The sequence below is a fragment of the Lepidochelys kempii genome, chromosome 1, assembly GCF_965140285.1.
Source record: "Lepidochelys kempii isolate rLepKem1 chromosome 1, rLepKem1.hap1, whole genome shotgun sequence".
NCBI lineage: Eukaryota > Metazoa > Chordata > Testudines > Cheloniidae > Lepidochelys > Lepidochelys kempii.
Genome location: NC_136380.1, coordinates 142,474,985 through 142,496,743, shown reverse-complemented (window position 1 = coordinate 142,496,743; position 21,759 = coordinate 142,474,985). Strand labels below are relative to the sequence as shown.

The 21,759-nt window shown below is 40.5% G+C and overlaps 1 protein-coding gene across 1 annotated transcript in view; it reads right to left on the bottom strand.

Moving 5' to 3' along the window:
- Nucleotides 1-388: 388 nt before the first annotated feature.
- MBTPS2 (membrane bound transcription factor peptidase, site 2) overlaps nt 389-21,759 on the bottom strand; it is a 45,602-nt gene continuing 24,231 nt past the window's right edge. Inside the window, exons 6-11 of the mRNA XM_073357292.2 lie at nt 19,435-19,553; nt 16,351-16,531; nt 12,109-12,203; nt 9,611-9,806; nt 3,898-3,973; nt 389-3,495 (exon numbers count right to left, since the gene is read on the bottom strand). Of these exons, the coding sequence (XP_073213393.1) occupies nt 3,273-3,495; nt 3,898-3,973; nt 9,611-9,806; nt 12,109-12,203; nt 16,351-16,531; nt 19,435-19,553 (890 nt within the window). The 3' untranslated portion in view covers nt 389-3,272. The remainder of the gene's footprint in view (nt 3,496-3,897; nt 3,974-9,610; nt 9,807-12,108; nt 12,204-16,350; nt 16,532-19,434; nt 19,554-21,759) is intronic.

Sequence of the window (21,759 nt, the reverse complement as noted above, 5' to 3'; positions counted from 1 at the left end):
GTATTCATACATGAAATAACAAAGAATGATATCAGAATATACTACAGAGATGATTCATTGATATAAAAATGTGATACTCCATATTAAAAAAACAAAAATACACTAAACCCGAATTTCAGTAATGATCAGTTACAAGTATACAGTTATGCCAGTTTTCAATTAAGAGCTACCTACAATGTTTCTGACCATTAGACAGCACTTCTTCCATCTGATACAGATTTCTACACAGAAAAACAGAAGTTATTAGTGGTACCCAGCCAAAATCCAACTTCTTTTTCTTTTACACTCCTCAGTTCAATATATCCTGTAAATATATTGCTGCAATCTATTTTAGAGGAGCAACTGCCTTCTAATCAGTCCACTGAAATAAAGAGAAAACACACAAAGATTTCACTTTCATTTTAGCTTTTTATGTCAGTGAAACATTAAAGGAAGAATCAACGTTAAATTCCTTTGTACAATACAAATTACCTAAAAGTTTACAAAAAACCCACACAACCGTCAGTTATCCCAGTCCGTATTCTTTGAACTGCATTCTTTCCCAGGAAACAAACAAAACACAAAAAACAAAAATCCAATAATGAGAGCACCTTGTACGGTCAAAATAGCACTTTTCCTTTATAGTAATTTACTTGCTGGGAGAGAAGTACATGACAATGAGGCTGAACCAATCTGAGCAGCTATTTGTTTAGGGGTTTGTTCAAGCCGGGTACTACTGTAGTGCACAAATAGTCCCACTCTATCTTAGCTTTTAAGCAAGGTCCCCATTGATCTCTGTATCAATGGCTGTAGGCCCTACTTCAAAGCACGTAAACTCATACTTAAATCCATCCCTATTCAGCAAAACTTAGACTTCAGTGAAATTAAGTATGTACAAAGTTAAGTACACGTTTAAGTCCTTTGCTAAACAGAGATCAGCTTGAGCATGCACTTAAGTGCTTTGTTGAACTGGGGATTTAAAAGGTGATGGCACAATCTGACCCACTGAAATTAATGGGCCTTTTTACAGAATACCGTATTACTTCATGTGAGTTAGGACTTGTCTACTTGCCACGGCAAAGCACTCCAGAGGGCTGTGATTTGTAAAGCGCACTAACAGGTTGCCCTCTCCCAGCCCCACGTAAACCCTGCAGGAGCACTCTAAAAGGTCTCAACAAGACTAAGTTAACGTGAGCTTGATACCCCTTGGAGAGCACCATTAGGGTCTACATGGGACAATAAGACTGCAACATGTTAGAGCACTTCACAAATCACACCCTTTGCCACGCTGTACAGACAAGCCCAAAGGGTGGCAAAATTGATCCTTTCAGAAACACTAACCACAACAAAATTAACTGAATTATTTTCTTTTAAATCAAATGTAAAGGGGACACATTAGATGACCAATTAATTTCAGAGCAGTGGGACTCAATTCAGCAGCATATTAGCAGAACAGTTATAGTAGACTTGCAGCTAGTTACTGGAGAACACCTTTTCTCTCTCTCTCCTTTTTACACACCCTCAGACAAGTACTGTGCCTGCACAGATTGTCACACAAATATCTGCAGTGAGGACAAATATTAACGTACAAAATATTATATTTAAAACTTTACCCAAAGAATATTTTTGAAACTGCCATAATGGCATTAACGATTATATATGAGAAGATTACTGCAACTCTAATACATACAAAGTGATCATCTGATTTTAAACTACTGAAGACAGTTCCATTAAATAACAAATTTGATCAGTTCTACTGAGTTAGGGTCAGTGCCAAACAACATGTGTCAGAAGACAGACCAGAGAAAAATGAAAGAGGTAAATTCAAAATATTTGTATCTAAGACATGTCAAGCAAACTAACAAAAAAACAAGTAAATGAACATGTTCTTTCGACCTGTGCATTACTGCTCACATTATCTAAGGAGAAAACATTTTTCACAGCACTCCATTTGTATTCTCCTAAATGTGCGGCTATAGCGAGAAAACAGAGTAACACACCAATGGTCAAATACAGGATACCGCAGTTATCAGGGCATGCATGCAGCACTGGGAATAGGACTCAATCTTCAGTTAAAATTACAGAGGCTTCTATCACTTGGCCCCTGTACATTTTGGAAGACAAAGCCACATGCCAACATAGGTCACTTTAGAGATCACCATATTCTTTTTTCTCTCAGCTATGACCCAAGACCAAGCTCAATTAAACATCTTTGATTAAAATGAATACTGATAAAGGAAAGTAACTCTTTTAGGAAGAGACAAACACCAATGAGGTACTGTATATCAATCCTACTGCATACATGGCTACAGAGGATGTACATTCAGAAACAAGTATAACATTTAACTTTCTGAATCACAAACACACACACACACACACACACTTAACCTTACCACTCACTTTTGAATAATTCTGCATAGTATTATTTCAGCAATCACGATTCTTATTGGGACACCAGAACTTCAAATTATTTTCAAGATATTGCTGATGCACAAAATAGTATCTTCAAAAATATTCTCAGTGGTGCACAATATTACACACTTAATATTTTAAGGAACATAGACAACATATGGGTAGGTTTTGTCATTCTTCCACATACCCATTTATCAACTGACATTGGCATCATTGAAATTGACATTTCATCTACTTTGGGAGGACAACATGCTTCCAGTCTTAACAGCCAGCTGGAAGAGAAGGGTACTAAAGCATAGGATGACTCATTCCTCACGAACACATGGCAATAATTTACCTGGAGCTTGCATCAATATAAAAAGTGAGCCCAGACTTCAGTTTTTCAGGTTCCAAATTGGTACACCACCTAATTTAAAAAAACCCAACAACCCAAATCTGCACTGGTTGAGCAGAGCCAATGCAGAGCATCTCATATTTATTCAAATTATAAAACATAGCTCAAGTAGGTTTTCCCCCCGCAGTATACAAGATTTCAATGTCACATATATTCCTTCATTTTGGAATCTAAATTCACCAAGCCTGAGTCTTTTCCTTGTAAAATTGTTTCAGTGTAATTTCTCCAAAATGATCACAGTGCTTTGAAAACAATATTAAAAGAGAACAGTTCTTATTCTTTCAACTTTTCCATTAATTATCTGCACAAGATTTTGCAGAGTTAAATGAACATACAACTCCAATCACCAATCTTTCTTCCAATGGAATCTTAAGGAATTTATTCCTATCTCAGACAGAGCAAGTTTTACAAGGCAATGGATTTCATTCCTGTGTGCGTACTTGGAGAATTCATGGAAGTAATCAGATGCAGAAATGTATCCAATGTACTATCGGGCTGTCACCATCCAAAGTCCCAGTGCCACGTTGGCAGCCAAAAGTGCACTGCCAGCAAGCAAGATTAAAAAGCCAACAAGCTCTCTGTTTTGTTTCTCTACAATCAGTGAAGCAAGAGTGGCTTCCAGGAAAGAGTTCAATATCCATTGACCATCCAGTGCAAAGCAGGGTACTGCATTGATAACTGCCAAGGCTCCTGACAGTGAAATTAGATATCTGGTTGAGATTAGCTAAGGAACAAAACAGAAGAACATAGGACTGTAAGAATGGCAGATGCCAGGTGCTTCAGATGGAATGAACAGAACAAGACAATTATTATTCTCATCAGAGCTCTAAAAACTCACCATCAAGAGTTAAAAAAGAAAAAAGTGACCAGAATTATTCTTACAAACATCAGCAAGCAAGGAGTTTCATTCTGAGTTAGACATGTGCACAAACAATCAGTTTGGGGATGAGTCACACCTCATGTCCTAAAGATATGCTTCAGAACTGTGGTCCAGCTCCCAGAGTAGAAGCAGCTAGTTTAAAACTAGTAATGATATCCACCTGAAATCTTGCTGGATCAGCAAACTGCAAACAATTTGATTTTTTGTTCTAAGAGAACACTTCAAAGGATACTTGCACATGGTCTCTATCACCACAGGCAGATCTATGCTCAGAAAGTTGTGTCGTGGTACAAAACTGCTGAGGCTCACTGAAACAAAAAGAAAATGAAAAAGCAATAAAGCAGCAAATGAAACCAAATGGCAATTCAACAGACATAGCACAATTAGTTTCAGATTAGCAGCGTAGCATGGCAAATCTGATTTTTATTTGTTTTCCACACTTCTTCCAGGATAAAGAACTGTCCCAAATACAGACTTTTAAAAAAAACGCATTGACACAATCACTTAATTATTTCTTAGTCAGATGCAGTCATAATGATAGTAGGAAAAATCAACACATCACATTACACAATTAGTACTTTATACTATGCATGTAACATCAAATCTAAAGCACATGATATGCTTTCAGACACATCACAAGTGAACATCTGTACTCCTAAAGAACATGTTGTATAGTTTAAGCCCCGATTTGAGTAACCTAATAATGACTATTACAGCAAGAAAGGCAGTTAAAGTTGTGTTAACGTTTCCATTCTAACCACTCCCCTCGTTTTTAGGTCAGGTCTGCATTAGAAATTTGTGCTAGTATCATCAGTAAGGGGTGCTGTTCTATATGAAACTTTTAGCAAAAATCTCTAGTGTACATGTACTTATATCTGCAAAAAATGTCCCTTAGTCAATTTTGCTTAGTTTATTTGGGGAATTGGCATAAACTATACTGGCAAAAGAACTCTAAGATGCCTCTCAACTAGGAGCGGGGTTACCAACAAAAGCTAGCCATTCCAGCCAACTTTTTCTTGAGCAGACTTGACCTTCGTCATTTACACCTTTCTCAAACTTTCACTTTTCATGTAAGGCAATGTAAGTCACCCGGGGTGCTAACGCGCGATGAGGAGTTCTCAGACATTAGGGAAGAGTCCAGATTCTGTAGATGGTCTCCATTGCCTTCAACATTTGGGTTTCTTCGAAATTGTGGAAGTTTTGTAAAAGAAGCATGATTGATTGACTGATTTAGTATTAGCTGGATTCCACTGAACCTCACTTTGAACCTTAACTCTATTTTAGCATATTTGAAAAGATTTTTCTGTGAGCGCACACACCAAAATTTTGAACTGAACTTGTGTATAAGCAAAGATGCCATGCTCCAACAGACCCCATGAAGCAAAAGCAAGCCCAGAGGAGAGAGGTGGGTGAGGTATGAGGTGTTAAACATAGGCAGGCTATAGGGATAGTAGGTGGTAGAGGGAGATGGGGAAGTTTTATTTACTGCAAAATTTGGAGTTTTGTATCTAAAAAATGTTATGATAACATGGAGAAAAGATGTCTGTTTCCTGAATTCACACCTCCTGTAGTCCCCTCTATGTCCTCTGCTTTTCATAGTTCTTCACCCTCTTCCATGCCTTCCCACCTCCTTGCCTTGTGCATGCACTCTGCCCTCTCTCTCCTGGTATACTCCCCACCATGCCTGACCCTGATCGCCCGCACTTTATCATCCATGCCATCTCTCCATTCCATGCCCCCCAGGCTCCTTAAACCTCTTCCATACCCCCATGGTTCTTTGTACTCCTTTATAGCCTACCACTGTCCTGCCCCTGCCCCCCCCCCCCCCGAGAACCTCCTCCCACATTCTGAGACTGGGAAGCATAACTCATGCACCCACTCAATATGCCCCACAATCCTCAAGCACCAGACCATGCCCCACCCTTCCAGACTCCCACCCCTCACATTTCCCCTCAGTTGCCTAGCCCACAATTCATGATGATCTATCTTCAGCTCTACCCAACAGCTGCTGCAGTATATCCTAGAGCAGTGGTAGTCAACTGGCAGACCGCTGGTCAAATCTGAACCACAGGACGCTTTTGAATGGACCCCCAAATCTTTTAATTTTTTATTAATTATTTTCTCTAGAGTCTGGACCCTGATTATACCTTGACCAAGAAATTTGGACCTTGACAAAAAATAGACTACCCCTGTCCTAGTGTTAGCAAATGCACCATATATATTATAAATGATAATGTTTATATGCAAAATTGCTCCTTACACATGAAATAACTCTTTATATTTTTAATCCTCCCATAACACCTTTCACAACATTAAAGTGCACCTCTTCTTCATGAGGCCAACAAAATAAGTTTGGGGTTTGCAGGCAAAATCACTTCAAACATATGAGCCCCCCCCAAAAAAAGGCAAATGCTCAAAAAGCAAACAATTAAAGTATCTAAAATACCATCACTTAAAAACTTATTTTCCAACTTTATCAAATATCCCCGAAAAAGTCCAACCAGGGCTGAGATGGGCTATGTGAGATTTAAGAGGGAATTGGTACTTTTAAGGACATTATAGTGGCTTACAAGAAGAAACTAGCCTCCCACTCAAAGGGAAAATCCAGGTTACAACTGGAAGCTCATTTCAACCTCAACTATGGAGTAAGTGCTGCTACTCCATACTTCAGGACTATCATGACAATGACATTAATGCATTTAGAAAACAGTGAAAAAAAATTACAAGACGTTTATCTAGAGCTGTATAAAAATAAACGGTAGAAATTTAAACAATGTTATTGGAGAAGGAGTAAGAGATAATTTATTCAGATTACTATAACACACACAAAAGGTGGAAGGGTTAAATACAAGGCTACTCCGAAAAATGACTATGTAAAAGTGTCACCTTCTTATTTAGCACATCTGCTCCCTGTGAGTATTAAGAGCCACATTGGCTTATTTTATTGACAAATGAGGGATGTTTTTAACGACTAATAATTCTTATTTGAAAATTTACACAGCTAAGAGTGAGATCCTCCTCCTGCATCATCACAAAATTGTTTACCAAGTTCCAATCAGTTACACCCATGCAACCCACAGAAGAGAATAGCTTGCTTTGGGCCCCGAACCTGCACCGTACAGTGCTTTGGGCAGACAGCTGCTCTTATGCACAGCCTCACTGAAGGCAATAGGGCTCCATGAAGGTGTAGCAGCCCATCTGCATGCTGTAGAATACAGGATTTGGGTGCTGGCTTACATTATCTTGTTACTGGTGCTGATATGGTAGAGGGAAAGAACTCTATTTGACTCGGACCGTAAGCTGAGTTTGCAGTAATGGCTATTAAGGAAAAAAAGCATCTTTTTACTTGCAAACTAAGCTCATTTGAGAAGGGAATCATTGAAACACAGTAAATCATTCAACCTCAATTCTGTTTCATAAAGTAACTTTTCAGTTCAGTTCAGCAGAACAACACTTTAAGGTCACAAGTGCAGCAGCAATTTAGTAATTTCCTGATCATTTCTTTTTTGAGTGCCTGACAATAAAAAGCCGTTTTTTGTTGGAAATCCTAGTCTAGTGGGAAATGTCCACTAAAATTCCATTACTCCATCAGAAATGTATTGAAAACACAACAGAACAATACCAGCTGCTTGAAGAATACTGACAGTGTTTTGTGTTTTTCAGTTAGAAAGCCAAGAAAGGGGGCTTAAAATAATTATCACACACAATTCTTAGAGCTCTGGTGTACACTGAATAAAATATCAGCAAACGCAAAATTAAATGTCAATGCCAAAGGCCCAAGTCTATGCTCCCCAGGTGGAAAAAGGACAAAAATAACAACATGACAAGACATTATATTCTGGACTTTCAGGATATACTGCAAACAATAAGGAGTAAAAAATAGAATACAATAAAAATCATATTTTAAAAGTACTCAGTAATATCTGCACCAAATAACCTCTCCTCCCAGCCACATTCCAGCAGAAAAGGATAAAGGCTGCCATATTTATGAAAGAATCATTGTTCATACAGGGCCTGATTTTGCCATTGTTACTCAAACTCAGCAGTACATAACTCCAGCCCTGATTCAGGAAAGCACTTGAGCTCATGCTTTAGACTACCCTTAGTTAGGAAACCACTTTAACACGTGCTTCAATTCCTTCCTGAATAAGAACACTCTTCTAAAAGGGGTCTTCATAAGGACTGTTTCAATGGGACCTCTCAGAGGGGCTAGATAGTGACTTTAGGCACAGCCCTGCCAAGGGGCAGTGCACACTGTACCACCCAAGATAGTCCTGTGACTGAGAATCTGACGCAAACCTTGGAGGCACAATTCCTCCCCAGCTTTCTCCTTGCTCCTGGAGAGGGGGCATAACTTACCACTTGTCTAAACCAGTCTCAAATCACTACCTACCGCATACTGGATCGGCTACTCTGGCCAGTGAGTGGGCGCTGGAGCAAAGGCACTGCCCATTCTCCACTCACCGTAGCAGGTAACAAACTTGCTCCCATGTGCCTGGACCCACAACCTGAATAGCCTGCATAGGAGTGAGTCAGAATCTAGCCCAGAGTAAGGAAGTACTTAACATGAGTAAAGGTGGCAGAATTTGGCCCATGTTGTTTACAGACTGGTTAGGGTTGATAACATAGGGCTAGGTTTGGATCCTCTTTTCTCGTGATGAGTAGTAACTTAACGTATTAGGTTTCAGAGTAGTAGCCATGTTAGTCTGTATCACCAAAAAGAATGAGGAGTACTTGTGGCACCTTAGAGACTAACACATTTATTTGGTCATAAGCTTTCGTGGGCTAAAACCCACTTCATCAGATGCATGCAATGGAAAATACAGTAGGAAGATAGAACACTTCAACCTCCGTGATCACTCAGTTACAGACCTAAAGTCGAAATACTCCAACAATAATAAAAAAACTTCAAAAACAGACTCCAACAAGAAACTGCAGAATTGGAATTAATTTGCAAACTGGACACCATTACATTAGGCTTGAATAAAGACTGGGAGTGGATGGGTCATTATACAAAGTAAAAACTATTTCGCCATCCTAATATTTCCCCTTCTTGTCAACTGTTGGGACTGGGCCACCCTGATTATCACTACAAAAGTTTTTTTTCTCCTGCTGATAAAAGCCCACCTTAATTGATTAGTCTCGTTAGAGTTGGTGTGGCAACCCCTATTTTTTCATGTTCTCTGTGTATATAGATCTTCCTACTGTATTTTCCACTGCATGCATCTGATGAAGTGGGTTTTAGCCCACGAAAGCTTGTGTATATAGATCTTCCTACTGTATTTTCCACTGCATGCATCTGATGAAGTGGGTTTTAGCCCACGAAAGCTTATGCCCAAATAAATTTGTTAGTCTGTAAAGTGCCACAAGTCCTCCTCATTCTTTAATCTATTAGTTGTCTCATTTACTTTAATAGGACTTCTCGTTAAGTAAAAAACTACTCAACATGCGTAAGTGTGGCAAAACCAAGCCCTTATATATTTACAAGGAAGACATCATGTGGACTTGGAGCAACATTTGTGTACTGGGCAGGGTTTAAAGGAGCAATTGTGTCTGTTCCAATCCAGGGGTTCCCTGAAGGCTTTTGAAGCGTGCTAGAGCCTTGTGCTGTTCACACATGGGACAATGCACAAATTGGACCTGTTAGGACAAGTGAGATCTGTTGAAGTGCCCCTTTCACACTTTTTTTGAATAAGCAGTCACCTAATATATTGTTTCTACTACAATTACACCTCTTTGCGTTGTGCACATTTCACTTTTATTCCTAATTACTCCAGCACCTCCACTGGCTGTAACTAGGAAAGGAACAATAGAATGGAGCTAGGAATGGATTCTGCACAAATAAAGCAAACTGGCAAGCCTTCCAATACCTTATTCAAGCAGCCTGCCAAAGCTAACCATGCCATAACCCTCTTCATTTAAATGCTCCCATAAATAATACAAACCTGTATACTGAAGATGCATTGGGTGTCCTACAAACAACATATCAACGTGGGGTGGATGTTTCACTCTGATTAGTCTCGTCTGATTTTCTAAAGAAGGTGTCACACACAAACTTGGAACAAAATCCTTCTGGCAATCCATGTTGGTTCGACAGACTTGGCTAGCCTCAATAGCTTTTCGTGCTGGCAGACAGGTATACTGCAAAGGACATTTTAAATAATTATCAAATTTAGATCACAAATATACTGTTCTGCATGTTTCTTTGTGAAACAGAAAAAGTTGATTTGATTTCCGTGATTTGCAGCTAGGATAGGAAGAATATTGTTCTGATCCTTTTTGTTTTAATGTATGTGTACATCCTCGCATGCCCTGCAGATCCCCTATACACTAACACAGAGGTGCGAACATATTCAGCCTGGCATTCTGCCATAAAGGCATAGGGGCATGTGTGTGCGCATATTAAAAGCAGGATTAGTATAAACATGTACATTAGCTGAAAATCTAAATATAGTAGGGACAGGATGGTTCAAGCAATTGGGAATGAGCAGAACCAGGGGAAATACATATCACCATACTACAGCATGGAGCTAAAGTCGGTCTATGGGGTTTTGGTTTTTATGGCCATGGTATCTGCGAATTAAAGCTTTTGTTAAAAGAAAAATCCTAAAATCGAACATGCCTGGCACTTCTGATGGCTAAGTTTTAGATCATTCTGACCTGAAGCAACCAATGCAATGTTGCATTCCTGAGTCTGCCTACCATACCCACTCCCTCTGCAGTTTGAGAGAACAGGATCTTCTCTCCCATTCACCACAGGACAGGGAGAGGGCAGTGAAATCCAGGAGGAAATGAAATCTTTTCTCCTCATCCCCTCCTAGAGGCTTATGGAGGCTTGCTTCTTGTTCCTCGGGGCAAGCTGGGGCACAGTTTATCCTCTCTGTCCCTGCTCAAGGAAGGGAGGCTGTCAGGGGGTTTCAGCCAACAGCCACACTGGCAGTACAGGGCCTGCACACATGGCTGTGTCTGTCTCTCTCCATTAACCGGAATCTAGTCTCCTCCCTATGCCAGTCTCTATCATGCTGGATGGGAGAAAGCATTCAGAAGTCCCCTGCTGTTGCTGTGTAGTTCTGCAAGTAGCAGCTTAAAAAACTGCTCAAGCAGCTGAGCAGCCATCTTAGTCCCCTTGCACATCAAAAGCCTGAAAAAGTGTTTCCCCTTAAACAGCAGCCATGCATCCAAGAACCTCAAAGTGTTATAAGTAAATGACTTATCTGAACCCAGTGCAGGTCAGGGGCTGTTAGGGCTGATGGCTATTTGGTGTTCAAGATTAAATGAACTAATCATTTATGTCCAATTTGTAGTGGACAAGTATCCCCACAAAAAATATCACTGGAACGGGAAGCTTCACATCAGAGGGACCAAATGGATTTGGGGAATAAACTCCGCTCTGTTTCTTGAGGTGGTTACTCCAGGTCAGGACTGGGGAACACTGGCAGAGCGCTGCTGTTACCTGTGCTTTCCTGTGGATCCTGAAAGAACTGCTGAATTTGCTCCACCATTTTCAATGTGGCATCTTTCAAAACACTTACTTTTTCAATAGGGCTCCTATATTTTAATAGAGAGGAGTGTAAAATCTCCCAGCAGCACTTAACATTTCCCCATATTCTACAAGATGATTAAGTCAGAGGAAGAGGAGGGAAACGGGGGGTTTCAGCCAACAGCCACTGGCAGCACAGGTTGAAAGGAGCTGAACACTCTGGGCCTTGATCCAGCACAGCACTTGCTTAACTTTAGGCATATGTGCAGACCACCGACTTCAGCTGTTTAATGCTGAGCATCTATTCCAATGCTTTGCTGCTTCAGATCCTGAAGTTCTCTGACCTGGCAGCATTGAGCTCACGTTTAACAATTCCCCCCTGCTCTCAAGAGCTGCTGTTGGTCTCTTGTTCACTTGTATTTACTCACAACTGTTGTGCCTTCAAAGTATAAAATGTGGCTGCATATAAGCAAAGTGAGAAAGAACGGTCCCCTGGCTAAAGGCATGTAGTCAGGAAGAATGGGATCTGATTCTACCTCTACCACACATTCCTTGTGTGATCTTAGGCAAGTGGTTCTCAATCCACAGCCCGCTTGTAGCCCAATCAGCACACAGCTGCAGCCCATGTGACATCCTGAGGGCCATACAAATTGTATATATATTGTGTGGATGTAGCCCATGTAACACACAGAAAGCTGCATATGTGGCCCACAATGGCAATTAGGAAAAGAACCACTGCATTAGGCAAATCACATAACCATACCATTCATACAGTCTCTCGGTTTCCTCAGCTGGAAAACAGGGATATGAAGGTTAGCCTACCTCTTAGGGATGTTGTGAAACTTAGCTAATTAATATTTGTCAAGTGCTTTGAGATGCTCAGATTGAAGGTGCTACACACGGCACTGTATAATTATGTACACATTTGTGATACCAAGCTGAACATCAGCTAAAGTAACTTACCAGGTGGCTGTCCAAGTTATTGCTGTATGAAAAGCAAACATCGGTGAGGCTGCTGTTACTACAACATTCAACAGTGCCATCAAGTCTTCTGTAGACTACAGAGGAACACAACCAACTAATTTTTAGACGATCACAGAATGACAGATTCATAATAAATCACAAAAATACATACGTCTCTGAATAAAATCAAATGATCATTTCTGTAGCCTGCTGAATTATAATGAATTATTTTAATTTAGAGATCCTGATTTGGATGTCAGCGATCGTTGTAAATGAGTTTCTTCATCCTAAGAACATCACCAGACTACAGCCATCTCTCCCACAGGCTGATCTTATCACCTTAATACACAGACTACTATAATTTATTGAATACTGTTACAAAATAGTTTGATCTGTTGCCAGCACCAATGGTGAGCAGAGGGATTCTGCTACCTGGCGTTGCATTCCCTTCACTGGCTCTGGGAATGATCCAACTTCAAAATATAATTTTTAAAACATTAAAAGCTTTTAATGGACTGGGGCCCTGACAGCTCTCTGAGGCTCCTGTTCAGCTAAAAATGTGTTTTTAAATGGATTAGTTAAACTAGTGCAAAATCCTGTGCGGACAATCATAATTTGATTTCAAATGGACTTAGTGATGCAAACTAAATGGATACCAACCAGTTTTAAACCAACGCAACAGTGCCCATGTAGAGGGTTGCACCAGTTTAACTAAAGTAGGTTTTTAAACCAGTGCAACTTCTATATGCAGACAAGGCTTGAGCTGCCTGCATCCTATATACCATTGTACTCTCTGAGGTCCAACAGCACAGAGTTTTGGAGCTTGGGGCTTGCAGGTGCAGAAGTGTACTATACATATTTTTTGGCTGTAGCCTTAGGGCTAGGCAAGGACATATTTTTGATGTGTGGATGATCATGGAATTAGCTCCTTTAAAAAATACATTTTAAATTATTTTTATTTCAGGTGGCTGTTGGCACACTGATTTCTTTATGGCTTTATATCTGTTTTAGTTGTTTATTCTGTATTTGTTTTACTGTAAAGTGCCTAGGGTCCATTTTCAATATAGACTCATTATAAATACAACGTATTAACAGAAAGGATGCTGAGATGTGAACTGTTGAGATTTTGACAAATGACAACTACTGCAGTTTGAATAACTGAGTTCATTTCATTTCAGAGGAATGACTATCATTGCTGGAGGCTCACCACTGAGAAATGCAGACAGACTCATCTGATGGGGCGGTGGCAAGGACCACAGGCTTCTAACACAATACACCACTGGTGTTGGATCATATTAAAGAAGTTCTGTATTAAAATCACAAATGAGTTTGATTCCCCATAGTTTAAATTCCAGGGTATTACTAATTAAGAGATCTCTTGGTTTTTGGTACTGTTTCTCTCCCTCTATGTGTGAAACTTGCAAGCTGCTAATTGTGTTAGTACATTCTAAGACAGAGTCTGTTCTCAAAGCAATTCACAGAGAGAGACTCAAAGCAATACTCTGTAACAACAGAAACAGCACCCAGAGACTCCCCACCCTTTTGTTGTATTAACAATTGTGATTAAAATAGAGATAGAGGATGTATGTGGTGGATGCTTGGTGTGGATAATAACTGAATGATCAGGGAGGTGCCAGCCTAAGAATGCAGTGTCCCGTGTCCATCGGCTGAAGAAGGCATCAAGTGGAAATAACCAGAGGACCCCCCCCCCCCCCAGAGGACAGACTGGAATCCACCCAACAGCCTCAAGAATGGGAGAACCAAAGAACAAGATAACATCTTGGAGCCGTCAGGAATGTGCTATCTGCTGATTGATTCAGCAACAGCATGATGAAGCAATTCCCATAGACTGGCATAGGAAGAAATTCCTATAAAAATAGACTCTAAAAAGTGAGAACTTTGGGGTCTGATTCTGCAAACCAACTTCCAGGAGCATCAGATGAGCATTTGACAAGGCCCTGCTCCCTCCTCATGTCCAGGCCACCTGGCCAGTGGCTTGGCATGAGCAACTCTAAGGCTGGTAACTATGATAACAACCTTGCAGAATCTGTGTGGGTGTGTGTGTGTATGTTTGTATGAATGAATGTGTGAATAAATATGAGATTGAATGGAATGTTATAGCTATAACTAACTGCTTACTATGATTCTTTCTGTATTCACAGTAAATGTGGTATTTTGCCTTTTTCCCTTTAATAAGATCCTGCTGGTTTTTATTTTATTGGTATAACACTGGGTTTAGAATCAACTCTGGTACTTAAGTCCAAATGGGAATAAGAGGGTTACAAAATATGCAGTTTTATTACCCTTGCCTCTGAAATTACACTCCTGTGGACCGCAGGGATCTTCTTGTATTTATCTTTGGTATGCTGGGATCTGGAAACATCTCAGCATTGCTTCTCCCTTACCTTCCCAATCCAGCTATGGGCATGTGGCAAGGCTGCCCTAACCTCCTTCGGAGAGTGACTCAAACTTAGTTTGTCTGAGTGCTTGGGATCTGACCCCGGCATCATTTGGAGATACCAGTTTCAGATTTACATAATAGGAAAAGAGATTAATAGATTATAAAGATAGAAGGAACCACTGGGACCAGAATTAGCATTCTGAATGTCACATGAAGAGCAGTACACATCAAAAACACATACACCCAAGCCTTTGAGCTGGCCGGGCACCCTGTTTACTTCCAAGTATAATGCAAAAGGTTGGGAACAATCTTTAAAGCTCAAATGGTCTAGAACCTGGTTACTCAAGAGACTGCCAATCTCTCTATACTGAGGTAGGGCAGTTAAGAACATCTGGAAGGTGACTGCTGTGCAGTCTTAAAGTTAAAACAAACTTCCCAAGGTTGGTGTGGGAGGATTTATTCAGCTGAGGACGCTCACCTTTGGAATTCAGTCCCCATCACAGTTTGCTTGAACCAAACCCTAAAAAGTTCCTGGGCATCATGCAAGACATGGTTTAATCTATGTTTAGTTTAGTTTAGTGTGATTGGTTTTAGTTTAGTTGGTGATCAGTGGTCACCAGCCGGTCGCGATCGACCGGTCGATCCTGGAGACTCTCCCAGTCGATCGTGATCTCGGCCGCTAAAAGCCTGGTGGTATAGCAGGGCTGCCGCTAAGGCAGGATCCCTAGCCTGCCCCAGCCCCACGCTGCTCCCAGAAGCGGCCAGCATGGCCCCGCAGCAGGGGGTAGAGGGGGGATGGGAGCGGCGTGGGGTTGGGGCAGGCAGGGAGCCTGCCTTAGCCTTGCTGCACCGCCAACTGGGAGCCACCCGAGGTAAGTGGCGCCCAGCGGGACCCTGTATCCCAACCCCCAGCCGTGAGCTCCCTCCCGGAGCCTGCATCCCATACCCCCTCCTGCAACCCGAATCCCTGCCCCAGCGCTGACCTCCCCCTCCCCCAGTGCCAGCACCCCTTACCTGCTCCGGCACCCAAACTCCCTCCCAGAGCTTGCACTCTGCACCCCCTCCTGCACCCGAAACCACTGCCCAGTCTCAGCCCACAGCCCCGTACCACACTCTGAACCCCAGAGCCCGCACCCCCTCCCGAACCCCAACACCCTACCCCAGCCTGGTGAAAGTGAGTGAGGGGGAGGGAGAGTAAGCGATGGAGAGAGGGAGGAGAGAGTTGGGCAGGGCTTTGAGGAAGGGGCAGGGTGGATCCTGGGCTGCACTTCCATTCAAAAAGTTATCTTGTGTGGAAAAAGGTTGGAGACCACTGCTCTAGATGGAACACCCAGAATCAAGAAATAGAAATAATTCACAGTTCGCAAAGATTTTGATAAATAAACAAACAAACAAAACCAACCTAATCATAGTGGGATGATCTGCAACAGCACTCATAATAAAGAGCACTGTTACCTTACACCCCACACACCTTCACAGAATTCATGTTTTCCTACCAAATCAGTCAAAGCAATAAGCCAACCTGCAAAAGGTCCCTGAGATGAACACTGTAGCTGGATTATTACAGGCAACACTTGTATATGCAATTTTACAAAGAGGAATGAAAGCTCATTCGTCATGCCATAAACTAAAATGACCAGAAGTTAAGAGAAATTAATTCTTCTTCCACCTCCTCAAATACAGTATTTTACAAAAAGGAATTGCATATTGGTCAATGCCAAAGACAGGATACCAGACTTGATGAACCAAAAATCTGACCCATTAACAAATCCTAAATCAAACTTCATCTTTAAGGAAACTGTAACAGACAATACTTATAAGGAGTATACAAATAATCATACCCCTGGCTGGGAAGCTTAACTGCTGTAGGGTTGCTGCATTTATGCAGTACCCAATTTGGGTCTTCTGTGAGATCTCTCCTAGGCAGGAATTCCAGTCTTCCACACCACGAACTGAGCAGTCTTGCAGATGAGTTACAAGGTCCCCAACAAAAAGACCTCTGGGACCATTGGCAGGAGAATCCTGCAAAGGTAAAAGGAAGTCAGACACACTACCATTCTTAATAATGCTGGGATTAGTTTATAGTTCTTCTAAATGTCCAAGAGACACTTAAGCTAATAAGCTATTTTTTTGAAGAAACAGAAAACCTCAGATTATTAGACCTAATTATTTTAATCTTAGGCAGGACATTAGGAAAACAAACTCCTCCACAAAGAGTGTCTCATTTCATATACAAGTAGACCTCAATTATCCAAATCTCTCAAGGGACATCTGAAATCCTCAGGCAATTAGTTTCATTCAAATGAATGTTTTGTTTGTTTTTAAAAAAACTAATTTTATATTCAAGAGACAGAAGCTAACACCTCAGAGTTTCAGACAAGCAAGGCTCACCTATACTTCTGGGGGAGTGAAGCCATAATGTTGAAGTACACCAGGGAATTCTCCCTTTCTCTTCCCACATAGGACCTCAGTTATGTCAGCTCCTTTTTTATCCCAGAAAGACTTCATGCCTGTCATCTTTACCTATCAATAATGCTCTGAGTAGCTGATTATTCAAGAGATATGAGGTACTCCCTTTCCAGAAGCTCAGCAAGCTGCCTCCATTGTGCTCCCAGGTCCTACTGACCCAGGGAGCAAAGGATCAACCTGACAGTCTTAACACTGTTCATAGAATCATAGAATATCAGGGTTGGAAGGGACCTCAGGAGGTCATCTAGTCCAACCCCCTGCTCAAAGCAGGACCAATCCCCAATTAAATCATCCCAGCCAGGGCTTTGTCAAGCCTGACCTTAAAAACTTCTAAGGAAGGAGATTCTACCACCTCCCTAGGTAACGCATTCCAGTGTTTCACCACCCTCCTAGTGAAAAAGTTTTTCCTAATATCCAACCTAAACCTCCCCCACTGCAACTTGAGACCATTACTCCTTGTCCTGTCCTCTTCTACCACTGAGAATAGTCTAGAACCATCCTCTCTGGAACCACCTCTCAGGTAGTTGAAAGCAGCTATCAAATCCCGCCTCATTCTTCTCTTCTGCAGACTAAACAATCCCAGTTCCCTCAGCCTCTCCTCATAAGTCATGTGTTCCAGACCCCTAATCATTTTTGTTGCCCTTCGCTGGACTCTCTCCAATTTATCTACATCCTTCTTGTAGTGTGGGGCCCAAAACTGGACACAGTACTCCAGATGAGGCCTCACCAATGTCGAATAGAGGGGAACGATCACGTCCCTCGATCTGCTCGCTATGCCCCTACTTATACATCCCAAAATGCCATTAGCCTTCTTGGCAACAAGGGCACACCGATGACTCATATCCAGCTTCTCGTCCACTGTCACCCCTAGGTCCTTTTCCGCAGAACTGCTGCCTAGCCATTCGGTCCCTAGTCTGTAGCTGTGCATTGGGTTCTTCCGTCCTAAGTGCAGGACCCTGCACTTATCCTTATTGAACCTCATCAGATTTCTTTTGGCCCAGTCCTCCAATTTGTCTAGGTCCCTTTGTATCCTATCCCTGCCCTCCAGCATATCTACCACTCCTCCCAGTTTAGTATCATCCGCAAATTTGCTGAGAGTGCAATCCACACCATCCTCCAGATCATTTATGAAGATACTGTTCTCGTATGTTATACTGGCACTGGGTCACTGAACCAGTGTCGTTGTTATTCTCTCTCATTAGCTGGGACTGACATCAGTTTAAATTAACAAAACTAAAGCTGGAAGTTCACTCTAGATTTTTACTAATATCATTGAAAAATCAGGACACTGTCAGCTAAACAGTGTGTGTTTCTCAAAGAACAGAGTCTGCTGGATCCTGTGAAGTATTGCAGGATTTTTTAAAAATGTTTTTCAGTTCTCCTAGTGGCAGCCTACACTACTCAAAAACCCCGATCCTGCCACTGGATCCATACAGGTGGATCCTGGAACCATCACAAAACTTAACTGAAGTTCACTCTCATGTATGTGTTTGCAGGATTGGGGCCCAAGCTTGGACTACATATGGCAGAAAGGGAGAGGAACAAAATCAACTGCCTGTTCTACATCAAGTGTGAATAAACCCAATCAAGGTCATGTGAGAATGCACAAAATTCTCCATCTTTTTTAAAAACTGCACTTGGTTTTTCTAGCATGTTAATCATCATAATCAGACTGTATTACATGCAAGATTGTCCTCTGACAGTGAAATATAATACAAAATTATCTGAGTACACAGAAAATTAAACAAATGGAAAAATTTCATTAACTAAGTGTTAAGGTTGTATAATCCAAAAGTCTACTGATCTGACATCAGAAAGAAATGAAATATTCAGTTAAGGTAAATAGATAAAAATACATCTTTATTCATTAAATAAAATAAGTTTAAGATTAAAATAAAATGAATGCAAAATAGGCAAGTCAACCTGTAAAACTCACCACTACCATTTTTAATTAACTGACATATAATACTTCTTATTCATGTGCACTTTGTGTTGCTCTAAGTAAAAACACTAATAATTTGAAATGTTAATAAAATACACATAGTAAATTATATTAACTTGGTAGTTAAAGAACAGTCTTTACAGACCATTTCTTTTTGTTGTTTGAGTTATTAGGAGGAGGATAGGATGTCCAAAAGTGCCAAAAGGGACTTAGGCGCACAAGTCCAGGTGACAGTCACAGGGACTTGTGGTTCTAACGCACTTTGGATGCCCTATCCAAAATGTTTTGTGGTCCAGCATAGAAATGTTTTGTAAATGTTAGTTCTGTGCTCTAATGAAGTGTGTTTGTCTATACGATTTCTTTAGGCAATCTTAACTGAAACAACATTTTTTTCAAATGCCGGAAGAAGAATTTTCATGCAGTGATCAAAGTGTTCATGCAGTGATCAAATTTTAGCCAATGAAATGTTTCAGGTCACATAGCATATAATTAATCATTCAAGACCTGTTCATACCTCTGTGACCTCAGTGACAAGTGCCCCAACACCCGTGTAGTAAAATGGGAAAAGAATTGCTGGCAGCAGGAACAGAACTATGAGACTCGCAACACCAAGAACAAAATTATGCCAGACACCTACAAAGAGAATAAAAAATATTGACCTTCGAAGGAAACACTGGCACAAGTAACTAACAAAAAAGTGTTTCTGAACTGTAAAATATCAGTGTCTTTCCAACTAACTTTCCTGGAATGACTGCAAGTAGCTATGAACACAATTAGCCGACTGATTTATGGATAAAGGTCCCAATCCTGCAAAGACTTGAGCACATGAATTACTTTACCAACAGGAGTAGCCCCATTGAGGTCAATGGGACTATTCATATTCATAGAGTTATTCAAGTGCTTAAGTCTTTATAGTATTAGTGCCAAAGCAAGCACTCCTTTGGTTATGCAGCTTTAGAGTCTCTTAAAAAAAAAACCATAGCAAGCATGATACTGATATCTGCCACATAACATTCACATCTTCACGTAAGTCAAATGGGAGAGAGAGGAACTGGGGTGGTTTAATTTGTATTAAACTGATAATCAACTACAATGATTTTTCTTTATGCAGTGGTACCATATATTCAGTGGGGGAGAATATAAGTCCAAAAAAGGAAGCAGGGAAGAGACTGATAGACTCCCAATAATCAAGCTACACTAAGTCTTTAATAAAATACTTATAAAATGTTGAGTGGAAAATCTGGGCCCAAAGCTGTCCCAGGAAACTACTGTGTGCAATCAGCACTTCCTAGTCTATCACTTTTCTTACTAAGGCAAGCATAAGCTTCACAGGAAGCTGTGTGAACTTAGGAAGCCAAAAACAGGGTTACTTTCAACACCTAGCACAGAAATTTTCCAGTTCTACTTGTTTGCTTGGACAAAAATAGTCTGTGTGGCCAATTCATAGCAACTTTCCAGTGACGGAGTTTCCTTACAGTATCTTGTTGAGAAGGATATGATCCAATTCCACATTTACAGTACTGTAACGATTTATTACATAAGAGAAAGTTCAAAATCTTTTAAACTCATTTTTCTCCCACTGTATTTTTCTCCCACTCATTTTTCTCCCACTGGACCAATCATAAGATGCAATGGAATCTCATGATAATCCCTTGGGATACTCACTGTGAGTCATCATTATGAGCCTTATAAAATCCGATTTCTCCTTCAGGATTCTGAGGCCACAGAAAGGGAATGTGAACCAAAGTTCTGTCTGTGCAATGCTCCAGTTAAGGGTTTGTCGTTATTTCCATGAATAGTTCCTTTTTAAAGGGATTTCTTTCCATGTGGGTTTTAAATCACATCTGACTGAAACTAAATTGGCACGTAAACTAAAACCCTGAGCATGAATTCCCCTCATCCCAAAGTAAAATAATGAAAACAACAGTATAAATTAAATAGGCAACAACCATTTCATTTTAGCTTTCATGCCATTTTTTAAAACGCACAATTACTTTAGTACAGCTTGTAATGCAGACAGTACAGTTCATTATGTGGGAATGGGGGCAGAGAAATCTAGAAGAGTGAGTGATTTTATCCATCCCAGATACGCAAGGCAATAAAGGTCTGAAAGATTGAGGCTGGGAGGTCAATTTAATTTTGTCAAAATATTTACATTCCTTAAAGGTAAATCTCAGGCAGCACCCTTGATGATGTCTTCGATGTATTTAAAAAGACAAAGACTTCACAAAGCAACATCAAAAAAACAAACCAAACTGAAGACTCAAACAATTTCTTAAAATCTACTTAATTCTCATTAAAAAGTACATACATTCCAGTGACTCTTCAAAGATGCTACAAGAAACGTACCCTCCTCTGAGAAAATATTTTTTTACTTGGGAATATAAATAGAGAACATGGAATTCTTTTGCTTTTATCCAAATCTCAACCTTTATTTTAACACTCATTCAATATTATTGAACTTATGATGCCATCTGCTGCACAACAAATATACTTTTTTATATCTCAAAAGTTTGAAAGGGCTACAAAAATAAACTTTCAGTGTATATTCCCTACTTCTTCAGCAATCATAATAAAAATCTGATTTCTATTATTTAAACTTAGATTTCAGGTCTTCAAAAGTTGGAGTAAGCTCATTCAGTTCCTCAAATAAACAAATAATCAGCAATGCCAAACAATGAAGCTTTTAGTAAAATTTAATGCACAATATGCCTAATCATCGTTAAATACTCCAATCTCATCTTTTAAAATGCATTATTAGCTGTATCAAAATGCACTTACTTGATACAATTAACTGATAACTGTTCATTCAAGTATGGCCATGGCAATCTGCCTCTAC